Source organism: Podarcis vaucheri (assembly GCF_965113315.1).
Source record: "Podarcis vaucheri genome assembly, chromosome: 4".
NCBI classification, from domain to species: domain Eukaryota; kingdom Metazoa; phylum Chordata; class Lepidosauria; order Squamata; family Lacertidae; genus Podarcis; species Podarcis vaucheri.
This window is the reverse complement of record NC_138762.1, coordinates 39,507,539-39,523,477: the sequence shown is the minus strand read 5'-3', so window position 1 is coordinate 39,523,477 and position 15,939 is coordinate 39,507,539. Positions and strand designations below refer to the sequence as shown.

General features: G+C 43.0%; 2 protein-coding genes across 4 annotated transcripts in view; both read left to right on the top strand.

The window, feature by feature from the left end:
- The window catches only part of MORC1 (MORC family CW-type zinc finger 1), a 47,466-nt gene extending 42,962 nt beyond the window's left edge, over positions 1 to 4,504 (top strand). For both annotated transcript variants that reach the window (XM_082219727.1, XM_082219726.1), the window contains exons 24-27: positions 253 to 343; positions 872 to 922; positions 2,144 to 2,326; positions 3,843 to 4,504. In XM_082219727.1, the coding sequence (XP_082075853.1) occupies positions 253 to 343; positions 872 to 922; positions 2,144 to 2,326; positions 3,843 to 3,953 (436 nt within the window). In that variant the 3' untranslated portion in view covers positions 3,954 to 4,504. The remainder of the gene's footprint in view (positions 1 to 252; positions 344 to 871; positions 923 to 2,143; positions 2,327 to 3,842) is intronic.
- A 3,409-nt stretch (positions 4,505 to 7,913) lies between these two features.
- The window catches only part of GUCA1C (guanylate cyclase activator 1C), a gene marked incomplete at its 5' end in the record, with an annotated part of 48,225 nt that continues 40,199 nt past the window's right edge, over positions 7,914 to 15,939 (top strand). Inside the window, one exon of one of the 2 annotated variants that reach the window (XM_082219785.1) lies at positions 7,914 to 8,175. In XM_082219785.1, coding sequence (XP_082075911.1) covers positions 7,972 to 8,175 — 204 coding nt within the window. Of the gene's footprint in view, positions 8,176 to 15,631; positions 15,824 to 15,939 lie in introns of those variants that run through there. The other variant, XM_082219786.1, reaches the window with a different exon arrangement.

Sequence of the window (15,939 nt, the reverse complement as noted above, 5' to 3'; positions counted from 1 at the left end):
CTCTTTTTTAACAAAGCACAGCTATGGGGGGGGGGAGGTAGTCAAGATCATGGAACAATTGCAGTTTCGCTACCCGTGCATCATTTTCTATCCAAACCCCTCATTTCAGGAGCAAATGGCAGCTTCTGCTACGCTTAGTGAGAAAACAGTATGGGAGGAAAGTGTTAAAAATTCCCCACGCATTGGAGTCAGCCTTTTTAACCTATGGTGGAAGGATCTGTTTTGGTATGTTGCAATTGTTGTCTTTTCCAGAGAGATCCTGCTATACTTTTTACCCAAATGCAATCTTACAAGAGAACATCTTTCTTCTATGACCCCTGAAGACATTTTATCTATGTTCAAGGTGAGTGGACATTTGAATTATATAAAAAGTGTGGGAATGTGCTGGAACTATTTGTACTTAGTCTAAAGAGAACAAGGGCGCTTAACCACTCAGATTTCAGGTATGCGGCGCAAGTTCCGAGTATGTTGTTTAGGGGCTATAATGTTGGAGTTGCTCTCTCATTTGTTCAGCTTCAGGGCACTTGCTCTGATTTTGCATTTTCTTCAGCATTTGGAACTACTTCTGTTTCTTAACTCCAACTTGGAAAACAGGATATGATGTTGATAAGAAGATGAGGAAGCCAAGGAAGGAGCCAAGTGGGGGCAAGCCAACACTGTTGGGCTCCCACACCCACCCACTTTCCACGCAGAGCATCCAGTTCTGCTGCCCCAGTCAATCATTTCCTGATGGGGCAGTGTGGGAAAGAGCACTGGATGTCTCAAGCTGGGTGAAATTCTGCTTTGAGGCACAAAATCTTCTACCGTACAAGATTTCCACCCTTCTTGCCATTTTCTAAGTCTAGGCATTTTGTTTCCTTTATGCCAATAGCTGAACAGGGATTCTGAGCGGAGTAAGGCTGTGCCAGTGGACATAATTCAGGTAAAAGCTATTTAATACGACCAATTCATATTCTCTGAAATGATTTTCTATTGGATCAGTCATAGGCATGTGAGATTTATGAAGAGAAACGCAACGCATGGGAGGCTGGCATCTTCAATGAATGTCTAAAAAGAACAGTCTTTGTTGCATACAATTAACAAACAAACAAAAACCCTTGCAGTTTAATTTGTGTTAAGGGTTTTTTTCCTTGTTCGCTTAAGTTCTAAATTGCCAGGAAGTGATAGCTGTTGAGGGTTATGCCTCAACAGGCAATGTTGATATGGTATGGTATCCTATCCGGCGGTTAATTCCAGTTTCACCACCAATTTGGAATCTGGGTGGCTGAGGGGTGCACCTATCTGCCTGTTCCCTGGAATAGATGCATGGAGACGATGCAACTGAAGCTACCAGTCCACAGTACAACTACCCTACTGGCAACCATCTACACAAAATGATTACCTGTGGTGTAAACAGAAAAAGTCTCTTGCAATCCTTTTGGAATTGCCCCCTTTCCTCTTCCCACCAAGCCTATTCAGCACCATCCTCCATCTTTGGCCATGTGCTTTTTTAAAAGACCATAAATAATGTACCTCTATGCTTGTATAAGAGGGACGCGGGTGGCGCTGTGGGTTAAACCACAGAGCCTAGGACTTGCCGATCAGAAGGTTGGCGGTTCAAATCCCCGCGACAGAGTGAGCTCCCATTGCTCGGTCCCTGCTCCTGCCAACCTAGCAGTTCGAAAGCACGTCAAAGTGCAAGTAGATAAATAGGTACCGCTCCGGCGGAAAGGTAAACGGCGTTTTCGTGCACTGCTCTGGTTCGCCAGACCTGGCCACATGACCTGGAAGCTGTATGCTGGCTCCCTCGGCCAATAAAGCGAGTCAGCCACGACTGGACCTAATGGTCAGGGGTGCCATTACATTTACCTTTATGCTTGTATAAAGTGCCACTCAGCCACCACTAAGCAACTCCCCCTGCATTTCCATGTGCTTATAATTTCAAAAGCAGAGCTCTCATCCCAAGGGGATGGCAGAGCTATTGACAAATGAATGACTCTCTCACTGCCCTGGGCAGCATTCTGAGACCAGGGTGGACGATACATTTACCACATGGGGCTTCTTTTTGATTAGTTGGGCGAACAAATTGTATGTAAGAGTGTAAGAGGGGAAATTGCTTTTAAAGTCCGCACTAAAATTTCAAGGGTATCAATATTTGTTACAGTATTTTTCGCAATATGATGAACAACTTTTTGAAAAACTCCTGTCTATAAAGCAGCATGGGCTTCTAGCCAAACATGCTGCCGAAAAAAAGATTAGTCTTTGCGGGACGCAAATAAAAGCGACAGAAGAACGAATTAAGCATCTGCAGGAGAAAGTAGCACAATTTCTACTGCGCATCCATCCAGTAAGTGCTGACAGTTTATTCCAGTGCTTGATTTGATTAACTGGTTTTGCTACATTTGAGAAAATAGGATGCATTCTAATATTTCTAACATGGCCACAATATGGACAGAGAAATGCTATAGGTCACTTGTGGTGGTAGAAGATTTTCTATAAGAGGCACCACTTCATCCATTAAGTGGTGTGTGCCAGTCACGAGATTCAACTTGAATCTATATCTGTATCTTTGAAAAGCAGCCATGCTTGCTACCTTGCCAGTTCAACGCATTGTTGGGGACCAAATTAGATCCATTAGAAACAAAGCTCCCTCCCCCTTTCATTCACTATAACAGGGAATCTAAAAATGGCTACTCCCCCCCCCCTTCCTTCTCACAGAAATTTGCAAGCATAGCAGACCTTCCGGAGTGGATTAATGTTGCCATTTGGTGGACAGACCCATGTGAAAAACAAATGTGGTTTTTAATTGATCCTCCGAGCCACTGCAATTGCAGTACCCTAGGAAAACGATTCACCACAGCTAGAAGCTTGTCAAGATGAAAGATATCTGCCCCCGTCCCAGCAGCACATGGTGTGGCTGGGCTGTACCACATGCCTGACGCACTGTCAGTAGCACCAGTTTAGCTCCATTTGCACCTTGCTGCTGCTGCTGCTGCCCCCTCTCCCAGAATCCATAGCTTTGGCCTTTGGCAGTTGGGGGGGGGGGGGAGAGAGAGAACACAACCCTGTTATTGTGGTTATAATTGGTTTTAAACAGTTTCCAATTTTGTATTTTAAATTGTTCTCACCAGTGCTGTTTTTCTAGCAAAAAAGGTGCTGGAATTCACCATGAACGCCTCCCTTGTCCTCTTATAATGGAAAGGGTGCCCACCTGAGAGGTGCCGGAACTGAGTTTAGTTGTGCCGCAACTTTATTCAAAAAGCCCTGGTTGTCACCACCCTGGGACCTTATGGCGAAGGGCAGGTGATAAAAATCAAATTAACGCTAATAATTCTCCATAATTTTCTTCCAGTCTTCCTCTAATCATTAGTGTTAGAAATTATCTTTAACACTAACTACTTAACTGATTTCACCCTTTGTCCATTTGTCTTGTTTATAATCATTTTATCTTCCTGAGAAGATAATCTTGTTGGAAATGAGATTATGTGGTTATATTTACAGAAATTTTATAAAGCTGTGATGCTGAGACCCAAGCCGCAAGTTACACTAAAACACAAGTTCATGGGGGGCATGTGAAATGGTCATTGACTGTAGCCCAATAGCCCTGCCAAGGAAGAAACAAAGATTACTTATCACTGAGGGATGGCCCTTTCCCCAACTACCATTTTCTCCCTCCAAATCATCTCCCCCCCCCCCAATAGCTTATCTCCCATGCACCTTCTAATTTGTCTTTTCCATTACTTACAATTGCCTGTGTTGTGTAGTTTGGGCCTAAGGAGCTGACTGACTGCTTATTCTGGTTAGCTTTCCGTGGAGCCTATTAATGTTATAATAACGTCTCTCTTTGCTGCATTCTGTTTCAGCATCTTCAAATAGATAACCAGGAAGACCTTGACAGCATCCTAGAAAAGGCTCTGAAGGAAGACAGATGTGAGAGCATTGGTCCCTGTGAACAGTTAACACCACAAAATTAAGCTGAACTTTCTTTGTTCCATGAAGAAATTGGGAAGGGTCTTAGCACTTGATAATGTATGGCCAAAAATATAAATAGATAGCAAACAAGCCACACAGGACACAATCTTCCTTGAAACCTTAAATATTACAGCAGAGCTTGCAGAGGAAATGATATGGATGGTGTCATCCTAAGTATGTTTTGTTCTTTGCCTACCATATTTTGGTGGTGTTACATCCAGCCCTACTTGCACTGTTGCTATGTAGTTTCTCTTCATTTCAGTGGAACATGCCACACAAATGTGTGGACATGGTTCAGCCAAATGGGTCCTTGTGAATATTATGTAGGGGGGGAGACACCCTGAAACATTTGTTGTTGCTTTAAAAGTTATTTCTGTTTGTTTGGAAATAATAACCTCACTAAACGTAATATGTTAACTTCTATCAATGTAAATAGTGGGCATTTTTTGGGTTTGTTCCCCCCCCCCAACAGGGATTAAAGCTTTTCGTTTCAACGTATTCATGATACAAATCACCTTGCATAATAAAGGAAGATAATTTGCAGTTTGCTCAACTTGCCAAGTGTTACAGATTGAAGTTAATTGATGTGTATTTATACAACTTGAAACATTTAATCCATGGGGATTAGTTTGAGTGCTTTCCTCCTGCAATAACAGATGCAGATTTGGATGTTAACCTAATATATATATTTTTTATTGCAAGCAAAATGATTGTTAGGATGAGATCCTTTTGGATGCTGCACCCGATTCACCATGCTCTCGTGCCAAGCATTGAAGTTATGTAATTTTGAAGTTGCAGGGCAGGTGTGCATGAATCAGTACAGATGTACCAAGACCAGGAGTTGCAGCAAATACTTCCCTGCCATGCTGGGCACATTCTGATGCATTCAGAATGCTAATGACGAACATACTGGTGCTTTCTTAGATGCATTATGCCTCTGAATGCCAGTGGCTGGGAATCACAAACAGGAAGAGGGCTGATGTGCTGAGCTTCTGTATTTTGGCATCCCATAGGCACCTGGTTGGCCATCATGTGAACAAGACTCTGGACTAGATGCGCCATTGGCATCTCTAGCGGTGTTTGTGTACGTGTATGTACCTGCACAAAAACACACCAAGAAAAGACACACATTGAGTATAAATTGAAAGTCATCAAAATGCCAGTGTCTAGTGATAACATCCAGTCATCTTGCAACTCAGATCTCATTCTCAATGACATCAAACCAGAATTGCTCCTGCTGTCTATTTCACCTGCTCTCTGCCATAGTATTTGAGGCTATTCATCTGGTTTTAATCTCTTTTATAGGCTTACAGTCTGTTTAAACCGCATGGCTCATGCTACAGGCATGAAGTTTACCAAAGGATCCTGGGGTCACAGTCTCAGAAAGGCACCTTCCCTTTTTTAAACTCATAACTTATATTTCCCAGTGGTGAACTATAAGAGGGATGCTTTGATGCCTAATTCTGAGGAGACAATTTTGCCTGTATCTCCATTTTAAAACTTAACCCCACTTAGGGAAATATAAGGAAGAATTACATATGTTTTCTATCACAGGTTGATGGTGTCACCAGAACAAAAACAACTGACATTAATGTATACCATAGAGACTTAAAATAAACCATTTGGGGCACCCAAATTCCATGTGTGCCTGCCTCAACTATCTTAGAGAATGAGAAACGTTGCTTCAAGTTTTGCATTTTATCACTTTTTAATCTATCCATTATTTAAGTGTGTTGATCTGGCCTTTTCTGCCAAAGGCACTTGAGGACAGTTGGCAGTGGACCATTTATGATTTAATGCCTGCCCCCACCCCACCAGTCATATAAACAACAGAACAGTCCAGTATCAAAATAGCAAAAAGAAAAACCTAATACAGCAGTTGGAGAGCAATTCCGTTCACACCCAGAGAACTCCAAACAGCTGCTGAAACAGCACCACCTTTGCTTGGTATTGGAAAACCAATGTAAAGTAAGGAGAGAGAGAGAGAGAGAGAGAGAGAATAAACTTATTCTAAGAGGAATTCTGAACCCCTAGTGCCACTGTTGAAAATGCGTGGGTCATCTCCCACCTTCAAATAGTGAGGACACCTGAAGCCACTGTGATCTTAGAAGCAGGGAACTTTCCTATAGCAGGAGTCTTTTATATATGCATCTTTAGTGGGGAAGTATGACTTTTAAAGTACATTATGTACTTAACTTCACAGTAATGTGATGACAAGGAGAATGTAACCCGGGTAATGATGCACTCGTGTTATTCTGCTTTGCCTTGTCCTCATGATAACAATCTAAACCAGAGGTGGGGAACCCTTGCCCCCCCCCAGATGTTGCTGAGACCTCTCCCATCAGCTTGGCCATGCTAGCTGTAGCTGATGGGAGTTGTCCAATAACATCTGGACAGGCCAAAGGTTTCCTACTCGTGATCTAAACGGTAAAGGCAAAACACATAAGGAACAACTTTCAGATGGGTGCTATATACATTCATGGATTCGATTCCATTTGTTCATGAAATCTTATGCCATAATAAGTAGGTTAGTCTTTTAAGAGGCTGCAAAACGGTTGTTTTTTTTACACATCAGAGAGGAGAGGAGAGGAAAATACACTAAAGGGAATGAAGTCTGAACTGGGGAAAGCCAGAATAAACAGCTGTCAATTGACATAATAACATGTCCTAAACATGGACGTTTGATACTGCCCTTGTCACCGAAGAAGCAAGTCAGTGTGAGCAAGTTGCTCCCCTGCCAAGTTCATGCAATTAAACAACAAGGTCTCATAGTTGTTTTAAGAAAGGGCTCCTCCCGATAACCTCTTGATTCAACATTCATCCTGATTTGCTTGTACAAAGATTACAGCATGGTTGGATTATGTCCAGTCTTTGTTGAGCATTTGTTCCGACTTGTTCACCAGGCAGTGATGTGACCATGAGCATTCATCCTTTTTTGCATCCCGTACGCATGAGGTATTTACAGCTTTTCCCGTTAATCATTTGTTCATCGCACACTTTTCAATGCATTTCCCAGTTACCTTCCAAACATGCAAAAAATTCCTGGGAAGTGGGACAACACAGCTCTTTAACCCACATCAAATGCACAAACCTAGAGCTGCAGTCTGAATTTGAATCACTTTTGCAAATTAATGCCAGTCTGGAGGTATCCAAAAGAGGTCAGTTTAGTTAATTTTGTACATTTATATACTGCCCTTCAACCAAATAGTTCACAGAGTTTGGTTGGTTGGTTTCCAACAAGATAATATAATAACAATGAAAGCGTTGTAATTAAACATAAAAAGTAATAAGGCTTACAAAATATTTTTTTAAAGACCACAAGAAAATTCAGAACGTTAAAGACTAGGAGAACAGAAAAGTAATTGTGCCACCAAAGAGATAGCAAAGTCCTGGAAGAGACCCTCTAAGGCAGCCAACCTGTGGGTCCCCAGATGTTGTTGGACTACAACTCCCATCATCCCTGAGCTCTGGCCTTGCTAGCTAGGGGTGATGGGAGTTGTAGTTCAATAACATCTGGGGACTCACAGGTTGAGAAAGGCTGCTCTAAGGTAAGAATACCCTACTAAGAAAACTTTCCCCCAATTGCCACTTACATCAAAGCCTGGTAGAAACAGAGCTTTGGAAGGTGCATCAAAGGTCCTATCCCTATCAATGCAGGATACTTAAAACGCAACAACTCGGCAACATCTGCACACACACCGAAGACTGCTGGGATCACTGTACAATGCACTGTACAAATAAATACACAGAGACATTGTACTGCTTTATTCTGGTTGAGGAGATACTGCCACCCACTGAGAAAACCTTTCTGTATTTAAACTGGGTACTGAAGGTAATCTGTCTAGGAAGTTATATATACATAGCCTATTTCTGCAGTAAGCTGTAAAGAGGTTTACGGTAGCTCGTTCCTTATATGACATGTTGGTGTTTGAATGGTAGCTATAAGCAAAGCAATTGCCACTGGGCAGTGAAATCACTTGGATGAAAATATACTAAAAAAATCAAACGAGGATACTTGTAATGTTGGACATTATGGGTGCCAATGGGTCTGCGGATGACATCGATGCTCTGGAAATTCACCACTGGTACACAAAGTTTATGAGGGAATGCCCCTCTGGACAGCTCTGTCTACATGAATTTAAATCAGTGTTGGGTCTACAAGGACTCACTCCAGAAGCCAATAAGTATGTCGAGCAAGTCTTTCATACTTTTGATATGAATAAGGTAAGGTATAATTATCTTCTACATTTGCATTGTTCTCGCTATTAGTACTTTGGCTATAAAAACCACCTTTAAACAACTTTGAATACGCTTCGAAATGTATCTCGGCATCATACCGTTTCATTGAATGCAATGCTTTGAAATGAAAGAAATGCCAATTTATAGCCCATGTTCTTTTGAAAATCCAGCTTCTTACTTGACAATTGCATTTCTGTGGCTCCCTGGGGAATATGCTAGACATCAAGTACTTTCTAATCAAATCATTTAAACTCTGTTCAGTCATTCCTAGAAAACATTCCCATGCGATAGAGAATGGATGTGGCTTATTGTGGAATATAAAAGTGGTGTTGGGTTTTTCTTCTGGAATTTTGCACCATGGTGTTGAATGACACATTTATTAGATAGCAAACGAAAATCAGTTGTTATTAGTGACTCTGGTTCACTTAGAATACACAGTAGTTTTCCAATTTTGTCTTAGTTTTTCAGCCAACGGTTCTATTGTTCTATTTTAAAGGCGATAAATTGAGGCAAAAGGGTAGGGATTTGCCTCGACGATACCCAATTAATTGTTGGCCTAATGTGGATTTGAACCCAAAGCTATCTAGCCTGTATTTGAAAGTCAGTGTGGTGGATGGAGTGTTGGGCTAAGACTTGTGAGACACAGGTTCAACTATCCACTCAGCTGGGAAGCTCACCAGAGCACTCATCATTCCCTTTCCATCGAACTTAGTTCATAGTGTTGTCAGGGTAAAAAGAGGAAACCACTCCACACTCCCTGGAAGGAGGATGGGATAAAAATAGTGTAACTTTTAGTGGATTGATCAATAAACATTAAAGGTTTCATGAAAATCATACATGCTTTTCCAGTAAAAACAGACTAGCAATGCTTCAGACATTGCAATCTTTATGTGTGCCCCCAGCATGTATTCCATTACATAGATACATCGCATGCATATCTCATATACACCATTGGCATGATCCAGTCCCCGCTTTGTGCCCTTCCAAAGCCTTCTGGGATGTGCTACTGCTGCTTTGCGTGCTCCCTGCTACCAGGCCCACCCCTTTGCCTCAGATGTCTTCCCATGAGCACCGCTCTCCAATCACAGATGGGAAAGGAGGAGGGGGCCTGGAAACTCCTTTGCAAAACATGATGAGAGGGGAGATGGAAAGAATGCAAAGTGAGCCTGGGTTGTGTCCAGTGTGTCCACACTGCAGGCGACTGCAATGGGCTCCAGTTCCCTGTAACTTGGACGCATAGTGTTTAAAAGCCATGTTTACATCTCATACACTTAAGGCAAGGCAATCACCCCTTTTTTTGGCCCATGGACCATCCTGAGCTTGAGCCAACCCTTTGGGAGTCACTTGCCAGTGGCCAAGAGTGGGTATGTCCACCCCACACTCATGCACATTCCCACTTGCGAGGGCAAACACAGGCACAACCCACCTCCTTAGCTGATCCATGCTCATCGTCCCCTCTCCACTTGTTGAATGAACTATCTGATGACTGGGAAAGGAGCAACTGCATATCCTTCAAAGGACTTATTATTTTTGTGTCCATCACTAAAATTGGGAGAGGCTTGGGAAGCCACAAAAACGTAGGTGTGTGGTTGGGTTTATACATGACTCAGGCCCTCGAACAGCGTTGGCTACCCCTATTCTTCGGGGCACACCACAGTTCTAATTTGATGACATGTATAACACTGTTCCTAGAACTTTAAGTTGGTCAGTACTTGAACATACATAAACCATTGCAAAATGACTGGAGTCACAGCAGTGGTAAGGAGGCACTAACAGCTGTCACATCACCTGAGCTTTCTTAGATGCACTTTGGGTGGAAGAAAGTGGTGCACAGTTGAGGAAGTGATAAGAGAAACACAAGGACGCAATAGTACAAATCGTGTTCTCTAGTATTCTTTTCAACTCAAAGAATAGTTATAGGGATGGTGCCCATCTCTAGCAAGCAACTAGACCTAGCAGACCTAAAAACATAGATCCATGTTTACAGGTTTTTCTCTGGTCAAAGACTGTAGTATATGAAAAAGAAAAAGGAATGGTGATGGCAACTGGCAGCCATGAGCAGGTGCGGGGCCTACTGCTGTTACCTGCCCTGAACTCCTAAAAAAATAATATGACCTGGCAGCATGAGCATCGTCCAGTGGCTGCATCTAGCCACACTTTTAACCAACAATGCCCATGCCCTGAGGCATTGTGGGAAACTCAAAAGCTGACTCGATCCAGGTGCCTGGTGCTGCTTGGCATGCTGCTACCACAGACAGGTCAATCTGCCAAAGGGCAGAAGTCCACCAGAGGGAAGTTTTCCCCAACCAGGGAAAGCCTTCAATAGGTGACAGATTACCTGTCAGTTTCCATATGGAAGCTCAATGGACTCTTTTAAGGCATGGAGGCTATCAATGGCTACTAACTAGGATGACTATATTCTACCCTCCACTGTAGGAGGCAGTATGCTCTGAAGGAGAGGAGAGTGTTGAGCTCAGGTCCTACTGGTGGGTGTCCCATAGACATCTGGTTGGCCACTGTGAGAAACAGGATGCTGGATTAGATAGGGCCCTGGCCTGATCCAGTCACCTCTTACATTCTCATGAATTTCAGAGCACTTTTGTTCTTCAGTGGTGTATTATCAGGCCCACAGGCAGAGACATCCCTGTGCTCCCTTCAAGAGTCCAATGAATCTGACATACCATGGATTGAATTTGGAAGCTTCTGCCTGGAAATGGAGCTGTGGCCTAATCAAAATTGTATAATCGAACAGGAGTAAAACCAAATTTCTTACATCTCAGAAGAGAATGCAGCTGTCATTCCCTCATCGGGGAATGCAACTAGCCCCGAAACTGCTTGCCTTCTGGTCTCATCTGTTGACCTCCAAAGGGGAACTGCTGCAACAATTAGATAGTAGGAAAATGGAGAGAAGGGGCTCTCCCTTCCCTCTGATAGACTGGTGTGATTATCTCATATATATATATATATATATATATATATATATATATATATATATATATATATATTCCTTCTTAAACAACATTTTCAGCATTACAATACCAAACACAAAAACTCTGCTCTGCCGAACAAGCGACTTCCCTCCTTCCCTTCAGCAAGTTTTCCATTTCAAATCCAATCACGCAATTTAAATCTTCAACCTATTGTCCACATTGTAGGATTTATTTCAATCCTGCTAGTGTCTTCAAATTTTTGCAATTATTATTCAAATATACAATAAATTTACTCCAGTCCCTTTGGAATTTCTGATCGTCCTGGTCTCGAATCCTGCAAGTCAATCTGGCCAGTTCTGCAAAGTCCATCATCTTCGCCTACCACTCTGCAATGGTAGGCACCTCCTGTAACTTCCACTTTTGGGCCAATAAAGTTCTTGCTGCCACTGTGGCATACATAAATAGTCTTTGGTCTATCTTCACAATTTCCTCACCCATCAAACCTAGCAAAAATGCTTCCGGTTTTTGGGGGGGAGGTGTAGCTAAACATCTTTTTTAGTTCATAATAGATCAATTCCCCAAATGTTTTTACTTTATCACAAGTCCACCACATATGATAAAAGTCATAGACTGGTGTGATTCTCAAGGGACAGTCAAGGGACTCCTGTTGCTCAGGAGGACTCTTTGTACACCTCTTAAGACAAAGCAAATCTTATCTGCTGAAGAGTAAAGGGACATTTATTAGCGCCTAAGACTCTGTATTATTAGTAATATTAGGCAGCTATCAAGACCCCAGCAGTATCTGCCACTAATGCCTTTTCTGGGGATGGAGGGAGGCATTGCTCCAATTGGCACCAAATAGCTAGGTCCGGAGCCCACCATTTTAATATCCCACAATGCTCCTGAGCTAGTGTCATGCCAGGGCTTTGTGGGGAATTTAAATGGCAAGTTTCCTGATTCAGCTGCCTGCAATATTGCTCTTGTATACCACTACCAGTGCTCCCCACCAGAAAGGGAACACTGGCAAAAAGCTGGAAAGAGCCCGGTGATATATGGGAAGGTTCACAAAAGGGCACTTGGACAACACCCCCCCCCCAAGTATGAAGTCAGCTCTTCTTGATAGAAGGGAAGCACAAACCAGGATTTTTGAAGATGGGCTTTCCATCTCTGCTGAAAGAGGCCACACCTTAGAGAACTTCATGCCTGGCCCGATACGCACTCCAAATTGCTTTTGGAGACACGGGCCTATTTTAAATGTAGTTTGCAGTGTTGAATAAAGGGGATGTTCCAAAGAGAATAAAAAGCTCGCTAAACTTGTGCAAGCCCATAAGCACCCTCATGCTGCATTCGAATGTATATTTTTAGGTAAGTCCCACTGTATTCAATGGAAGTTAAAGGTAAATGTACCCCTGACCATTAGGTCCAGTCGCGGACCACTCTGGGGTTGCGGCGCTCATCTCGCTCTATAGGCTGAGGGAGCCGGCATTTGTCCGCAGATAGCTTCTGGGACATGTGGCCAGCATGACTAAGCTGCTTCTGGCGAACCAGAGCAGTGCACAGAAACGCTCTTTACCTTCCCCTCAGAGTGCCTATTTATCTACTTGCACTTGATGTGCTTTCGAACTGCTAGGTTGGCAGGAGCAAGGAATGAGCCACAGGAGCTCACCCCGTCGCGGGGATTCGAACCGCCGACCTTCTAATTGGCAAGCCGTAGACTCAGTGGTTTAGACCACAGCGCCACCCACGTCCCTCAATGGAAGTTACTTTAGGGTAAAATAGCATGTGTTTGAATTATGACCACAGGAGAAGGACAGAGAAGAAATGTGATGCAGGATTCCCCCCCTCAACCTTGATGGACCATCCCAAAACGTACAGCACTGCACCTCAGTACAATCAACAGTGGCAGCGGTTTCAGCATAAATGAAGTATGCAGCTACTTCAGCATAACCTAGATTCTAAGGTTGCTGAATCATGAGGCCCATAGAGCATCACCATTCATAACACTGATGGCACATCAAACACACATCCATCCCCATACATAAAACATATATTTGCTGGTACAGTGGCTCATAGATCAGGCAACTTGGGGGAATACAGATACTGTCTCATGAACCAAGAATATGTCTGCATGAGAGCAATTAATTTTGTTGTGAAAACCATGAGCAGCCACCCCCACCCCCATGCTTAGAGATATTTTGTGGTGCAGTGGCTCATAGATCAGGCAATCTGATGGCAAAATAATTATTAGCTCAATAACTGATAAGTGTAACTTCTGCACGAGGCCGATGAATTTTGTTGTGAAAACTGTGATCCAGATATAATCAAATTAATCAGATAAAATTAATGCTATAAAGCTTAAAGATTGGGAGCCCTGCTGTGTCTTTCTTATTACCTCTTTGACAAATTAATGAATCCTCTTCCAAGAAGTTATATGCTTAATATCTTTTAAGGAATAGGAAACTGCCTAAATAGAGGGAATTGAATAAGAGCCATGTTTGAACTGAGGTGGAAGTGGCACAATAAACTACCCTCTTAGTAGCAAAGAAACCATCCACAATGCAAGTTAAGGAAATATAGGGCAGAATTCAGTACAAGGTATTCACTTTTAAGATCCAACACAATGCTGTAGAGTAGAGCACGAGAGGCAGGGGGACAGCAGATTTTAGCATCACACCAGTGGCGTAGCGTGGGTTGTCAGCACCCGGGGCAAGGCATGTAATTTGCGCCCCCTAACCCTAACCCCCAGATGTTGCGCCCGGTGCGGCCGGCCCCCCCTGCACCCCCCACGCTACGCCACTGCATCACACAGGACACCACTGAAATTTGAGAGCCCAAAGTCCGCCACTGCGATTGGCGATTCTAGAAACAGGATGCTAGATTAGATAGTTGGGGAAGTCCACTGAGACTCTTCCTCAGTTCTTTTGACACATGTTTGTAGGGATGTGCTGGTAGAGTTTGGTCCTTTGTGTAACATAGAACTCATCCCAGCATGTCTCAAATTTTGATGGGCTCCCACATTCTCCTAGAACCCAGATTGTCCCAAGCACTGAATCACACCAAATTGAAATCCAGCCCCTGGCCAGGGGAACACTGCCAGCTGGCTTACAGGCTGTCAGCTACTCACCTGGCCAAAAGCAAGGTCCCAGGACTGCCCTTCTCGGGGCAGAATATATATTGGTGGAATCAGCACATGGGATACAAACTTAGGCATATTTAAGGAGAAGATGTTAATACACAAGCTACAGTTATTGGGAGGCAAAGAGCACCTCTGGTTGCTAGCACATTTTACAGTCAGTGTTAGATATGAAAGCTAGGAACTAAGTGGCACCGTAAACCTAGGTTATGGGTGCTGCAATGGTGTGTCTAGGTGCACTTATTATAAGAAGAATACAAAGCTGAAAATGAACTGCAGCTAAAATCTTATGTCCATTTTTCATATGGTCTAGTCCTCATCTGAAGACTGCAAAAAACAAAGCCATACTTCCCCTGCCCACCCTCCTAATATTCTTATGAGGGTCTCTTCTCTAGTCTTCAGAGAATGGCTGGAAGCGGGGAGGCAGAAAAAAAATCCTTTTCTTCCAGCAGTGGCAGTTTTAATCTGAAATCTTTGGCTCAGTACTGTACCCTGAGCTCAGAAACAGCTTGCATTAATGAAATCCCTGTTGCAAAACGCGCCTAGAACAATGAGAATTTTTGAACGCTGTTTACAGTGGGCACTTTCAGACCATCACTGGGGCAACCAGTTTTTTATTCCCTGCCCATGCAAAACATTTCATAGGACATCTAATGGTAGATGGAATATCAGTTTCCTTTGAGCCTGAATGATGCCCCCTTTTGACAATTGTTGTTGTTGTTTAGTCATTTAGCCATGTCCGACTCTTGGTGACCCCATGGACCAGAGCACTCCTGTATTCCACTGCCTCCCGCAGTTTGGTCAAACTCATGCTGGTAGCTTCGAGAACACTGTCCAGCCATCTCGTCCTCCGTCGTCCCTTTTCCTTGTGCCCTCAATCTTTCCCAGCATCAGGGTCTTTTTCCAGGGAGTCTTCTCTTCTCGTGATGTGACCAAAGTACTGGAGTCTCAGCTTCAGGATCTGTCCTTCCAGTGAGCACTCAGGGCTGATTTACCTCAGAATGGATAGGTTTGATCTTCTTGCAGTCTATAGGACTCTCAAGAGTCTCCTCCAGCACCATAATTCAAAAACATCATTTTTTTGGCGATCAGCCTTCTTTATGGTCCTCACAGAGGACTACTGCTATTTTTGTAACTCGATGGGAGTGCACTTATCGATGAAATCCACCCATATTAAAATGGATTGCTGTAGGTAATCCCACTTGGCTTCTATTTTTACCCAGCCTACATCTATAATGATGTGTAAGAGGTTTACAATAGCTATAGGGTTTGTAGTTTCTTTGTGTATCCCAGTTGGATGAGAGCCATTGATAGTGAGGGTAGATACCTGTGTAGAAGCAGACTTGAGCAAAGAGAAGGACAAGCATCTTACAACAAGATGGGTGGCAATGAATCAATTGAGGAGATTGTTGCTATGGAAAACCATCACTGGTATGCAAAATTCATGAAAGAATGCCCGTCTGGACAACTCAGCATGTATGAATGCAAGAGGCTTCTTGGTCTTGATAACCCAACTGATCAGGCAAATACCTATGTTGAGACAGTGTTTAATATATTTGATTCAAATAAGGTAAGAATTATTTCTAGAGTACATTGTTTGGATTATATTGTGCATCACTTCTTTTTCAATTATTTTAAATTCTGAATAGCTCACATTTTATTCTTGACTCATATTCAGATTTACAG